At 48.1% G+C, this 13741-nt stretch overlaps 1 protein-coding gene across 6 annotated transcripts in view; it reads left to right on the top strand.

Annotated features, from left to right (window-relative positions):
* Arhgap8 (Rho GTPase activating protein 8) overlaps positions 1-5246 on the top strand; it is a 59319-nt gene extending 54073 nt beyond the window's left edge. For 4 of the 6 annotated variants that reach the window (XM_029569118.1, XM_029569117.1, XM_029569121.1 and 1 more), the window contains exons 11-12: positions 2632-2774; positions 4827-5246. In XM_029569118.1, coding sequence (XP_029424978.1) covers positions 2632-2774; positions 4827-5123 — 440 coding nt within the window. In that variant the 3' untranslated portion in view covers positions 5124-5246. The remainder of the gene's footprint in view (positions 1-2631; positions 2775-4826) is intronic. The other 2 variants (XM_029569119.1, XM_029569122.1) reach the window with 1 other exon arrangement.
* The last annotated feature ends 8495 nt before the right edge of the window (positions 5247-13741 follow it).

Raw genomic sequence — 13741 nt, 5'->3', positions numbered from 1 at the left:
TGCACTCTCTTCTCTCATCTGAATTAAATGGGGCTGTTGGGGGATTAAATACGCATAGAGGGCTGGGGCTGTAGCCTAGTCGTAGAGTGCCCGCCTAGTGTGCAGGAAGCCCTAGTTCCATCCTCAGCACCACATAAAGTAGATATGGTGATGCATGATGTAAGGGAGGGGCAGGAGGATCAGAAGTTCAAGGCCATCCTTCACTACACAGAGAGTTTAAGGCCAACCTGGGCTGTATGAGACTGTGTCTCAAAAACAAAACAAAAACCAATGTGCATAAAGTGCTGGGCTGTTTGCTGGCATGAAGTAAGCACCCAGTCACCCAAGCTGCTGTGACATTCGCTGCCCTGCCTGCTTCTCAAGGAGCTCAGAGGGACCATGGTGACGACAGCCCAGGTGGCCTCAGTCTCTCCAGTGTCCTCTCTACTGTTCCCAGAAGATAAGCTTGAGGCTGTGTCATTCAGGGCCGAGTTGGCAACCTCTCATTTCCTGGAAGTATGAATGGCAGGAGACTCCTCATTGTCCAGATCATGAGCAGCCACAGCTCAGTTCTCTGAAACGATGGCTTTTATTGAAAAGCCAATGAGTTTCACAGCCAGGACTCCTGTGTCCCAGCAGCAGGAGTGTGTGTACGTTCCTGTGTCTTCCGGTCACGAAACAGGCTTAGTGGAGGACTGTGGTGAGTCAGAGGCTGGGGGTTTAGGAATTCCGATATGTGTGTGCACATATGTCTCCCGGAGCTTTGTGAGTGCTTATTCACTGGTGATTTTTGTGTGCTTGGGATGGAACCCAGGGCCTTGTGCATGCTAAGCAAGAGCTCAACCACGGAGCCACTCAATCCATCTCTTTCCAAAATTTTTCTTTCAGACACAATCTACTATTTAGCCCAGGCTCATTTCAAATTTGCTTTATAGTCCAGGCTGGCCTTGAACTCATGATCCTTCTGTCTCAGTCTCCCAAGAACTGGGATTACAAACCTGTCTGTGGAGCCGTGCCTGGCTCCCCCCCATATTAATCAAAGTTTTACAATTTTTTACAATATATTTTGATCATATATAGATTCCCCTTCCCCATCTTTAGATCCCCCACCCTTTCCTCTTACTACTGTCTACCCAATTTCATGCACTCCCTTATACATATCTTAAGTCCTATAGAGTCAACTTTGTTTCCCCAAATTCCCTTTGGAGTGGATCCATCTACTGAAGCCTGGTCAACTTACCAAGTCTCACCCGTAAAGTGATTGACTCCCCACTTCCAGCAGCCACTGGTTGCCGGTAGTTCCTTAGGTAGGTTGAGGTCTCTTACCCACTTCCTCACGTCTCCGCTGGGATTTTGTCTGGCTTGAACTTACATGGGACTTATGCATGCTGTCACCATTTCTGTGAGTTATATGAGTAACTTCCCAGCTTTCTGGAAAACTCTGTTTCCCTGTGGTCAGTCACCACCTCTGGCTCACATTCTTTCTGCCCCTCGTTAGCAATGATCCCTGAGCCTTTGGAGGCAGAGGCTTGATGTAAGTGTCCAAACCACTTATTCTCACGCAGTCTCTTGTTCTCTGCTCATGGCCAGTTGTGGGTCTCTGTGTTACTCACCATCTGCTGCATGAGAAACGTTCTCTGGTGAGAGTTGAGAGATGTATTAATTTATGGGTATAGCAAATTATTAGGAGTCACTTTAATACTCTATTTCTGTCTATTTAGCAGAATAATACTATTGGCATGCCTGCCTTTTAATTGGTGAATTTTGACTTGAAGGTTACAATGCTCAGATGGAGAAGCAGGGGATGGGGGGTGATGTAGCTTGGTTGTAGTGCTTGCCTAGCGTGCATAAAACCCTGGGTTCCATCCCCAGCACTACACAAACCAGCTATGGTAGTGCACACGTGTAATCCCAGCACTCAAGAGTCAGAGGCAGGAGGACCAGGAGTTTAAGGGCATCCTTGGCTTACGCAGCAAGTTTGAGGCTGGCCTGGGACATATGTGACCCTGCCTCCAAACAAAACAGTTCAAATGGAGGGTGACTGTAAGGGAACTGAGGGTCTCTGTGGGACAGTTACACCCAGGCCCGCAGAGATGGGACACTGCCTTACCCAAGAGCAGCAGCGTAGGGGTCTGTGTGCAGTTAGCCTAGAGCAGCCAGAATAACTGCTTTAGCCTTCTCCGGCCTGTCCCCACTGCAGCTGCGGGCTCATGTTGTAACACACAAGCAGCCCTAGGCAGTGTGTCAATGAACGGCCATGGCTGTGTTCCAGGAAAACTTTACTGAGCGCTGGGCATGGTGGAGCACGCCTATAATCCCAGCACTTGGGAGGTAGAGGCAGAAGGATCAGGGTTCAAAGCCAGCCTGACCTACATGAGACACTGTCATAAAACCAAAGCAAACACAAAATTTACTGACAAAGAAAGATGCGATACTGGGCCAGTCCTGGACCGTTGTGTGTCTAGCCCCTTCCTGTTTGCAGTGACTCTCTGTCCTGCGTCCCAGGTGGTGGGAGTTTCTGTGCCCATCACACAAAGGAGGAAGGAGGCTGGCAATAGTGGGATGTTGGGCAGAGCTACGTGGCTTGGCTGTGCTCAGGGCTGAGCTGTCCATGCCTGGATCCCATTTGGGACTAGCATGATGTTGCCACAGCCCCGAGCCAGCTCAGCCAGCAGCCTTGTGCCACTGCAGATGTGGAGAGCAGCCTGCGAGTGACCCGCTGTCGCCAAATCGTGCAGAGTCTCCCGAAGCACAACTACGCAGTCCTCCGCTACCTCGTGGGCTTCCTGCATGTGGTAAGTGAACCCAGCTAGCCAGCTCCCAGGAGGAAGAGGAAGCCCATCATGAGCCTGGCCCTGGGGACCTGACCCCACCCTTGACAGCAGTCCCTGTATATACCTGCCTCTTACTTGCCCCAGATCTGAGGTCATACCCTGGGGACCCCACTCACTGGCAGTCGAAGGACTTCTTTCAAGGCTTTTCCGAGCAAGATTTTTCTGAGAAGCTTTCCTGTGTGATGAGGTGCTTAGAGATGGGACCAGGGAAGAGAAGAGCAGGGGCAGAGGGGAGAGTCTGTCAGATGAGGTCAGCTTCTTGGCTTCGTGTGTGTGGTATATATATATATATATGTGTGTGTGTGTACATGTTCATGTATGCATGGGTGTGTGTGCATGTGTGTTCACATGCATGTGGAGGCCAAAGGTTGAAATCGGGTATCTTCCTCAATCACTCTCCACCTTATTTTTTGAGACAGAACCTCTCACCAATCCTGAAGCTCATTGACTTGGCCAGGCTGTCTGGCCAGTAAGCTCCAGGAATCTGCCTGTCTCTACTTCCTGACCCCTTCAATGCTGGGATTACAGGAATGTGCTGCAGCACCCAGCTTTTACATTCTTTTTTTCAGTTATGTGCATGTGAGCCAGGTGTGGTGGTTCATGCCTTTAATCCCAGCACTTGGGAGGGAGGCAGAGGCAGGTGGATTTCTGTGAGTTCGAGGCCAGCCTTGTCTACGTAGAGAATTCCAGGCCAGCCAGGGCTACATAGTGAGACTTTGTCTCAAAAAACGAAACAAAACAAATTATATTGGAAGGGAAGGGTATGTGTGCAAGTGAGTGCAGGTGCCCATGGAGGCCAGAAAAGGGTGTCAGATCCCCTGGAGCCAGATTTACCAATGTTTGTGAGCCGTCTGACGTGGATGCTGGAGATTGAATTCGGACCCTCATACTTGCATGGCAAGCCCTTTACCCACTGAGTCATCTCTACAGCTGCCCCTCAACCCCACCCTTGGCTTTGCTATTCTGCCTCCCTCACTGTCACCTGCTGTCACTTCCCAGAGCCCTCGAGTTAGAGAATGGGCTCAGACCCTCTTTCCTGCTTCTCCTGTGAGCGGGACATAGAGATTTCTCAGGCCTCCTCTCCTCTGGTGGCTGGTTTTGAACCTTTCCCCTGGGGCAGGTCTTGTACTATATTGGTCCCCCAGCACTCAGAGGCCCAGAGGCAGATCTTCTTTGCCTTCTGGGCCCCAGTTTCCTCAACTGCAGGGAGTACTGAGTCCCACTTCCTGGGGTGGCTGGGCAGGGAGCCCCCAGGCAGGAAGCTTCATCTTCACTGCCCTTCCACAGAGAGGGGCTGGAGTTGCAGAACCTCATATAGTGAATTATGCCCAGTTCACCATAACATGGCTTCAGAGGGCGCCTGGCTTAGGTCAGCAGTACTTAGTGGGCCCCTCAAGTTTGCCAAAGTGGAAGGGGACACGATGGGGTGCTCAGGAGATCCTGGAAGACAGAACGTGGAAGGTTAAAATCAGAGGGTCCCCCAGAGCATTAAAGCTACTCCCTTTCACATGTGGAAAAATTGAGGCCACAAGTGGGATGGTGGTTATACAAGGTCTTGGCACTGGCTGGGGGCCCCCATTTATTCATTTATTTTTGTGTATCTATGCAGGTGGGCATGCACATGGTGTACATATGTGTGGAGACCAGAGTCAGCCTTGGGAGACAGCCCTCGGAAGGCTTCCTCCTTGTTTCCCTATACTTTATATTTTATAAAAGATTTAGCCAGAGCCAGGTGTGGTGGCACACACCTGTAGTCCCAGCATTTGGGAGGCAGAGGCAGGTGGATCTCTATGAGTTCAAGGCCAACCTGATCTACATAGTGAGTTCCAGGACAGCTGGGGCTACAGGGAGACCCTGTCTCAAAAAGACCAAAAAAAAAAAAGAAAAGATTTATCTGTTTTTATTTTATTTGTATGAGTGTTTTGCCCACATATAAGTATACCACAGGGTTGAGGGTAGAATCTACCGCTGCTGTCCTGGGTCATCCACAGTTTCATGCGTGGCCTCTTCCAGGTGTCCCAGGAGAGCATTTTTAACAAGATGAACAGCTCCAACCTGGCCTGTGTGTTTGGACTGAACTTGATCTGGCCATCCCAGGGGACAGCCTCCCTGAGTGCCCTGGTGCCTCTGAACCTGTTCACGGAGCTGCTGATAGAATACTATGAGAAAGTCTTCAGCACCCAGGAGAACACTGGGGAGCACACCCCAGACTCTGTGTGGACAGAACAGGCTGTTCCCGTCACCAGAGCGTGTGAGGGGATAGGCACGCCCCAGGCCTCACCACACCTGTCCAGCCTCCATGTCCCATGACTAGCTGGAGACACCTCTCATATTGGAGGTGTCTTGAAATCTGTGCGTCTGCGTTCCCCATTTCTTTTATAAACTTATCCTCTGTAAGAAGAACTAGAAATTAAATAAATGCAGAACTTTTTTAAAAAATATTTTTTACTATTTAAAAAAAATATTATTTTTATTTTATGTGTGTGTATTGCCTGTATGTAGGTAAGTGTACCCGTGTCGTGCAATGTCCATGGAGGACAGAAGAGGATGTCAGATCCCCTGGAACTGGAGTCACGGACAGTTGTTAGCTGCCATGTGCGTGCTGGGATTCGAACCTGGGTTCTCTCCAAGAACAGCCAGTGTTCTTAACCTCTGAGCCATCTCTCCAGCCCTCTTTTTATTATTTTAATTCTGTGTATTTGTGAGTTTGTGTGGGCATATGCACTGCGCGCAGGTACCTGCAGAGGCCGGAAGTGTTGGATCCTCTGGACCTGGAGTTGGAGTCACAGGCAGTTGTAAGTTGCCTGATACAGATGCAGGGAATTGTACTTGAGCACTGTAACCACTGAGCAACCCTCTACCCCATGAACTCAGAAATTTCTAGTGAAAATTTTGTGCTTCTGATAAGTTTTTGTGCTGCTGATTCTTGGGGCCTTCACAGTTCTTGGGATATATATATATATAGCGATTGTTCCGAACTATGACCCAGGGTAACTTAAGTGAAAGGTGACTGTATGGGAGAGGGACCTGGACAGTCACCACTGCTTCAGTGCTGTGTGACAGGCCCCTCGACCCAGGTATTTACACAGCTGTCTGACAAGCTTGTCCACAGCTGATAAAAAGGGATACAGGGAAGTGTGTTCATGTAGACTTTGGCCCATGTGTTAGTTGCTAGTCCTGCCACTGTGATAAAATGTTTGGCTAAAGCAACTTAGGGGAGAAGGATTTTCTGTGGCTCAGGGTTTAAGAGGATGTGGGCCATCATGGTGGGGAAGGCATAGCGGCAGAAGCAGCTCCAGGCTGCTCCAGGCTGAGCAGGAAGCTGAGTCAAGACTGGAAGGGAGCCAAAAAACAACAAAACATTCTGAGATCTGTTTATGATTTTTAAAAAAGGATTTTATTTATTTTTATTTTATATTTTTATTTTATATGGAGTCTGTACCTGCATGTATGTAAGTGTACTGTGTGTGTGCAGTGCCCCCAGAGGCCAGAAGAGGGCATCCAATCCCCTGGAACTGGAGCTACAGATGGTTGTGAGCTGCCATGTGGATGCTGGGGACCAGACCTGGTCTTCTGCAAGAGGCAGGGACCTGGCCTGAGCCCTGCTGTTCACAACCCTCTTCCTCCAGCTCATCTTGCTCACTGGCTTCCAGTCCCATGTGACTCTGCCCTCTATTCCTGCCCTTCTCCCTCGAGTTCCTGGTGTTACACCATGTGTCATCACACGCTGTCGTGTCTGCTTTGTTCTTTCTGCTGCTCTGTCTTTTCAGGTCACCCGATGCCTCACGGACTCCAGATTATTGTTTTGTTTTCTGTCTTTCTACAAGGCCTTTTCTTTTACCCCTTGTTTCTTTCTTTTTTGCATCCTTCCTTTTTTCCTCCCTTCCTTCCTTCCCTCCATGCTTCTATCCTCCATCTATCCATCCATCCTTCCCTCCATCCTTCTATCCTCCGTCTATCCATCCATCTATCCTTCCTTCTATCCTCCATCTATCCATCCATCCTTCCTTTCCTCCATCCTTCTATCCCCCATCTATCCATCATTCCTTCCCTCCATCCTTCTATCCTCTGTCTATCCATCCTTCCTTCCTTCCTCCTATCCTCCATCTGTCCATCCATCCTTCCTTCCCTCCATCCTTCTATCCTCCATCCATCCATCCTTCCTTCCTTCTATCATCCATCTATCCATCCATCCTTCCTTCCCTCCATCCTTCTATCCCCATCTATCCATCATTCCTTCCCTCCATCCTTCTATCCTCCATCCATCCATCCTTCCTTCCTTCTGTCATCCATCCATCCTTCCTTCCCTCCATCCTTCTATCCTCTATCCATCCTTCCTTCCTTCCTTCTATCATCCATCTATCCATCCATCCTTCCTTCCCTCCATCCTTCTATCCCCCATCTATCCATCATTCCTTCCCTCCATCCTTCTATCCTCCATCCATCCATCCTTCCTTCCTTCCTTCTATCATCCATCTATCCACCCATCCTTCCTTCCTTCCCTCCCTCCTATCCTCCATCTATCCATCCTTCCTTCCCTCCATCCTTCTATCCTCCATCTATCCATCCATCCTTCTTCCCTTCCTTCCATCCTTCCTTCTATCCTCCATCTATCCATCCATCGTTCTTCCCTTCCATCCATCCTTCTATCCTCCATCTATCCATCCTTCTTCCCTTCCATCCATCCTTCTATCCTCCATCTGTCCATCCATCCTTCTTCCCTTCCTTCCATCCTTCCTTCTATCCTCCATCTATCCATCCATCCTTCTTCCCTTTCTTCCATCCTTCCTTCCTCTCTTTTTCTCTTCCTCCTTCCGTCTTCCATTCCTCCCCCCATCTCTTTTCTTCCTTCCTTTCTAGCACAACCCTCCCTCTCTGACCCTGCACAGTCAAGCCTAGTGGGTCCCCAGAATGGCTCAGTGTGGAGCCCGAGGCAGCCAGCCTGATGTCCCTGGCCACAGCTTCTGGAAAGGCCACCTAGCATCTATACCTCACCCCCAATGGCATCTGTGCAAGCAGAATTCGGAACAACCCCAACGGGCCTCAGACTTCTGCTGCCAGGGAAAAAAAGAAAGAAAAATGATGGTTCCCTTAAGAGCCCGCCATTGTGAGTCCCGAATTAACAATGACATTAAATCAAGTCTCATGCATTATGCAGTGGGGTTTACAGCGAAATGCATGTCTGTGAAATATATGTTTCAAATTTCCTGACTCTGAGAGGTGCCCCAAGACGGTCACCCTCCCGCAGCTCCTTTGATGACAATTTCTCCTCCACAAACAGTAATTGTGAATCTTAGCCCAGGGCTGTGTGGTCCTATCACCTTCCTGTATCCCAGCACAATTTCCCCACCATTCCACAGCACACACACACAAAAAAATGATTAGAGTGACAATGTGTTGGACACAGGCCCATTTCAGCTTAAAACAATGAGGGCGACGCTGGGACCCCGGGGTATCGCTATCCATAGGATGCACGGGATAAATCGTCCAAACATTCACTTTTGTGGAAATGACAGATTTTTAAGTGACTCCAGAGATTTCGGCAGGCTTCCCAGAACTTGTGGCTGACTTCCACAATCACACGGGCACTGCCCAGACCCACACAGCAGGGTCTGCCCTGGCAGGAAATGTCAGGGTTGGAAAATGTAAAACAGAAAATAAAAAATGCTCACAAACCACCCCTACAGTCAGCCATTGTTCCCGCCTGTGGAGTGGGCACTCACATGTGGCTGGTGGGGCGCGGACTGGCACAGCCACAGAGCACTCTGTATCTAGGTGAACGACTTGAAAAGGGCTGTCCGTCACCAGCAGAGGCAGCAGGTAAGTCAGGACATGATTGAAGAGTGTCTATGCAGGCACAATACCATACAGAGAAACAAAAATAAACTAAAGATTGCCATGTGGATGTGTGCCTATTGACACACATGGATCCCAGCCAGTTCTTAAACTGCAAGGGGAACACTGGCAGAAAAACCAGCCCAAGGCAGCTTACCCTCCTGAACAGTCCCACAATCACTTATGGCTTGAAGAATTTCTCACATGCTGAATGACACAGGCAGAAGTAGCTGTTAAAAACTGACGGGGGGGGGGGGGGTGGGGGGGTGAGGTGGCTCAGCAGGTAAAGGTCTTGCCTCCAAGCCTGACGACCTGAGTTCAACCCCTGGGACCCAAAAGGTGGAAGGAAAGAGCTGACTCTCAAAAGTTGTCCTCTGACCCCTCCATATGAACACCATAGCAAGCATGTGTCCACCCCCCACAGCCCCAAGTCTGGGTCATAAAACAAGTCTTGATACATTTTAAAGCATTAAAATCAGGCAAAGACCATGATGGACTAAAACTGGGACTAAAAATCAATGGGATCTAGAAAATAAAACCCAAGAATTTGAAAATGTTTAAAAAAGCAAAAAGAAATACATAGATCAGTGTGACAAAGAAGAGACCAGATGGAAGGAGGAAGTAGTTTTTCTTTTAATTTGAATCTTTTTTAATGTATATGAGTGTTTGCCTGCATGTATGTAAGTGCACCTGTGTTATGCAATGCCCAAAGGGGCCAGAAGAGGGCATTGGACCCCCTGAATCTGGAGTTATGGACGGTTGTGAGCTGCCATGTGGATGCTGGGAGTCGAATCCGGGTCCTCTGCAAGAGCAGCCGGTGCTGTTAACCACTGAGCCATCTCTTCAGTCCTGAGAAAGTAGAATTTTACTGCACATGAGCATGCTGGTAAGAGGGTGTTCTGGTGCATATGTGCATGTGGAGGTTAGAGGACAGCCATGGGTTTCATTCCTCGGGTACCATTCACCTTTTAAAAAAGATTTATTTTTAATTATTTGTATGTTTGTGTGTCTGTGTATGGGTGTGTGCACATGAGTACAGCTGTCCACAGAGGCCAGAAGAGGACATCATATCCTCTTCCTGAATGGTCTTACAGGAAGTTGTAACCTGCCTGATAAGAGTGAAAGAAACTGAACTCTGGTCCTGTGGAAGAACAGCAAGTGCTCTTAACTGCCGAACCATTTGCCTGACCCTACCATTTATCTATCTATCTATCTATCTATCTATCTATCTATCTATCTATCTATCTATCTATCTATCTATCTATCTATCTATCTATATCTATCATCATCTATCATCATCATCATCTATCTATCATCTATCTATCATCTATCTGTCTATCATCTATCATTTTTCTATCTAATTAATTAATTTTGAGACGGCAGATTGGCTGACCACAAGCCTCAGGGATTTGTCTGATGCCATCTCCTTAGTGCTGAGATTTCAAGCACACGCCACCATATTTTGTTTTGGTTTTGGTTTTGTTTGTTTTTTTTTGTCTTGTTGAGGCAGGGTCTCCCTATAGCCCCAGCTGACCTGGAACACACCATGTAGACCAGGCTGGCCTTGATCTCAGAGACCTTCCTGTTCTGCTTCCTGAGTGCTGGGATTTAAGGTGTGCACCACTGCACCTGGCTGCTTTTGTTCTTTTTTTAAAATATTTATTATTTTTATTTTATGTGTCTAAGTGTATTGGCTACATGTATGTGAGTGCACCCGTGTTGTGCTCTTTTGTTCTTGTTTAAAAAACATAGGTCCTGGGGCTTAAACTCAAGTCCTTGTGCTTATATGGCAAGCAAGTTACCAGCTGAGCTTTCTCCCTAGTCATTGAGAACAAAGTTTGAATTCATACTCCAAACAATCTGAAAACATGCTAAGACCATGTAGCAGGGCTAAAGCAGGACACACAGGTATTGAAACACTTGCAGGAAAAAGGTAGGAAAAATGATCCAAAAATCAATGGCTACTGTTCTACCATAAAAAAAAGAATAGGTCGCCAGGCATGGTGGCACACCCCTTTAATCCCAGCACTCGGGAGGCAGAGGCAGGTGGATCTCTGTGAGTTCAAGGCCAGCCTGGTCTACATAGTGAGTTCCAGGACAGCTGGGGCTACAGGGAGACCCTGTCTCAAAAAGACCAAAAACAAACAAACAACAAACAAAATATAAGGGCTGGAGTGATGACCCAGCAGTTTAGAGCAGTTGAGGCTCTTAAACTGGAGTTCAGTTCCCAGAACCCACATCACAACCACCTGTAACTCCAGCCACAGGATATGACCTTCACAGGCACCCTCACACATACACACAGACACAGATACACACACACACACACACACACACACACGGTGGGGGGGGAATAAAAATAAAAACCTAAGCAAGCTAAGAACATAAGTGGCTGTCTATCTACTGAATACCAATACTTATAACAGTTAATACTGATTGATGACAAGATCTAGAATCACCTACAAGACAAGTTTCCAGGCTCTGTGAGGGATTTCTTGATCAGGTTAATTGAAGGGAGAATGCCCACCCTGAGTGTAGGCAGCACCGTCCATGCTGGAGGCCCAGGTATAAGGAGGCTGAGGGAGAACTTTTGCTTCTTGCCTTTGTCCCAGCCACCACCGTCCTTCACTGACCTCAGAGCCCAACTTCTAAGGCCTTCCAACCTGGACTGAAGACCTATGTCTCTCCAAGACTCCTCCGGGCCTTTGACACTCAAATTGGGCCTGCCAAGGCACTCGGCCTCATGAACAAGGCAGCGACTGGTTCACACCTTTCCAGCGTTAAGACAGCTGTTGTTGGACTAGCCAGACTGTATCGTGTAAAGCAATCTAACAAACCCCTTAATATGTATTCAGTCTATCAGTTCTATTCCTCTGGAGAGCCCCAACAAATACAGTACTTACAATGAAGTTATCTAACCTTTGTCACAAAAATGAGAAACAAGGGGCTGGAGGGATGGCTCAGCAGTTAAGAACACTGAATGTTCTTGCAGAAGACCCAGGTTCTAATCCCAGCACCCATGTGGCAGCTGGCAACTGTCTGTAACGCTAGTCCCAGGGGATCCGACAGCCTCTTCTGACCTCTGCTCGCATTGCATGACACAGGTGCACTTACCTACATGCAGGCAATACACGAATACACATAAAATAAAAATAATAAATAAGATTTTTAAAAAAGATATAAATAATAAAATATTTTAAAATGAAAAACAAAATAGAGATGTTGAGTGTCCCTTTTCCATTGGACTAGAGGTCCTGAATATTGTAGTTCAGCAAAGATTAGGGGGAGAGAGGCAGGATGGACTCTGCTGGAGAGAGAAAAGAAGTGATTTGAAAAGTTTAGTGCCATCACTAAACGATATCCTAGGGAGATATCTTATGTGAGCAACTCCAAGGCAGGAACAATCTAGAAGGAAAACCCCCTCCTCAAGCCTGGGGTTCTAACCCCTCTGGAGAAGGACTGGCTACAGTCCTCTAAATGGAAAGTTCATTGATTCCTTATTCGGAGCTGGCTCCCAGTCACCCTAGGTTACAAGTAACCAAGGCAGGGGAATGGGGAGAGGGTGTGCAGGGGGGATTTGAGCTGTAAACAATAACTTTTTTTTTTTGATCTTTTTGAGACAAAGTCTCCCTGTAGCCCCAAGTGGCCTGGAACTCACTATGTAGACCAGGCTGGTCTTGAACTCACAGAGATCCCGATCCCCTTGCCCCTGCCTCCTGAGTGCTGGGATTAAAGGCGTGTGACACCACGCCTGGCATACCATAACTTAAAAAAAAGGTTTATTATTTTAATTTTATGTATATGCATGTATACATATACATATGCCTGTATGTAGGTAAGTGCACCCGTGTTGTGCAGTGCCCACGGAGGTCAGAAGAGGGTGTCATATCCCCTGGAGCTGGAGTCATGGACAGTTGTTAGCTGCCATGTGGGTGCTGGGATTTGAACCCAGGTCTTCTGCAAGAACAACCAGTGTTCCTAACTGCTGAGCCATCTCTCCAGCCCCCTCAATAACTTTTTTTTTTTTTTTTAATGAGGGCTGGGGAACCAGATGTGGTGGTGCATGCCTTTAATTCCAGCACTTGGGAGGCAGATCTAAGAGTTTGAGGACAGTCTAGCCTACATAGTTTCAGGCCAGCTGGGGGCTATATATTGAGACCCTGTCTCAAAAAACAAAACAACAACAAAAAGTGGTCTGGGAATGTGGCTTAGCCACAAAGCCCTGGGATCCATCCACAGCACCACGTAAACCAGGTGTGGGGGTGCACACCTGTAGACCCTGTACTTAGAAGGTGGAGACAACAAGATCAGAAGTTCAAGGTCAGCTTCAGCTACATAGTGTGTTAAAGGCCAGCCTGGGCTACACGAAACCCTGTCTCAAAAAGAGAAAGGAAAAGAGAAGAAAAGTAGGTTAACAAATAAAAGACCTGAGCACATGCTGAACACTGCTTAGCCCTGGCATCCCTCACCTTGTCCTCCCACCTGGGAGTCAGATCGCTCAGTCCTTAACCACAGTCTCAGACTACAAGGCAGCTGGGAGTGGGGTTGGCACCGTGACTTCTGGCTGTCACACACAGGCACCATGAGACACCCAGTATCCAAACGGCGGAGCACAGCACAGAACCCAGGCCACAGTTGGAGCCACCTCCTGGCTGTGTGAGCTTTGTGTTAGGTGAGGTCTCTGTTCTGACCCCCTGTGAGCAGCCGAGACATTTCAAAGCAGGTGTAGGAAGGATCAGGTGGAGTGCACAAACAGATGCTGGGGAAGCCTGGCCGTCCAGAAAAAGTAACACCACAATCCATCCAGTCCGGAGGGCTGTATGGGCAGAGGAGGCCCATGATACAGATGGGGGTCAGGGTGCAGAAACTCTGGGAGCAGGTTCAGACGAGTTAAGGAACATTGCATTAGGGGTCTGTCTCTGTCTGTGCTGCTGCTATCCCAAAATGTCCCAGGCTGAACGATTTATAAAGCACAGCAACACACGTCTCAGAGATTGGAGGCTGTTAGGGCTCCGTGGGTTTGGCTGTTTTCTAAGAAATCCTCTCTGCTTCCAACGCCGTCCTTGTGTGCTAGAAGGCAGAAAGGCATTGTG

Source organism: Nannospalax galili, unplaced genomic scaffold, assembly GCF_000622305.1.
Source record: "Nannospalax galili isolate Female #2095 unplaced genomic scaffold, S.galili_v1.0 scaffold180, whole genome shotgun sequence".
In the NCBI taxonomy this organism is placed as follows: domain Eukaryota; kingdom Metazoa; phylum Chordata; class Mammalia; order Rodentia; family Spalacidae; genus Nannospalax; species Nannospalax galili.
Note: the sequence above shows the minus strand (reverse complement) of the source record. Positions and strands in the feature narration are given on the sequence as shown.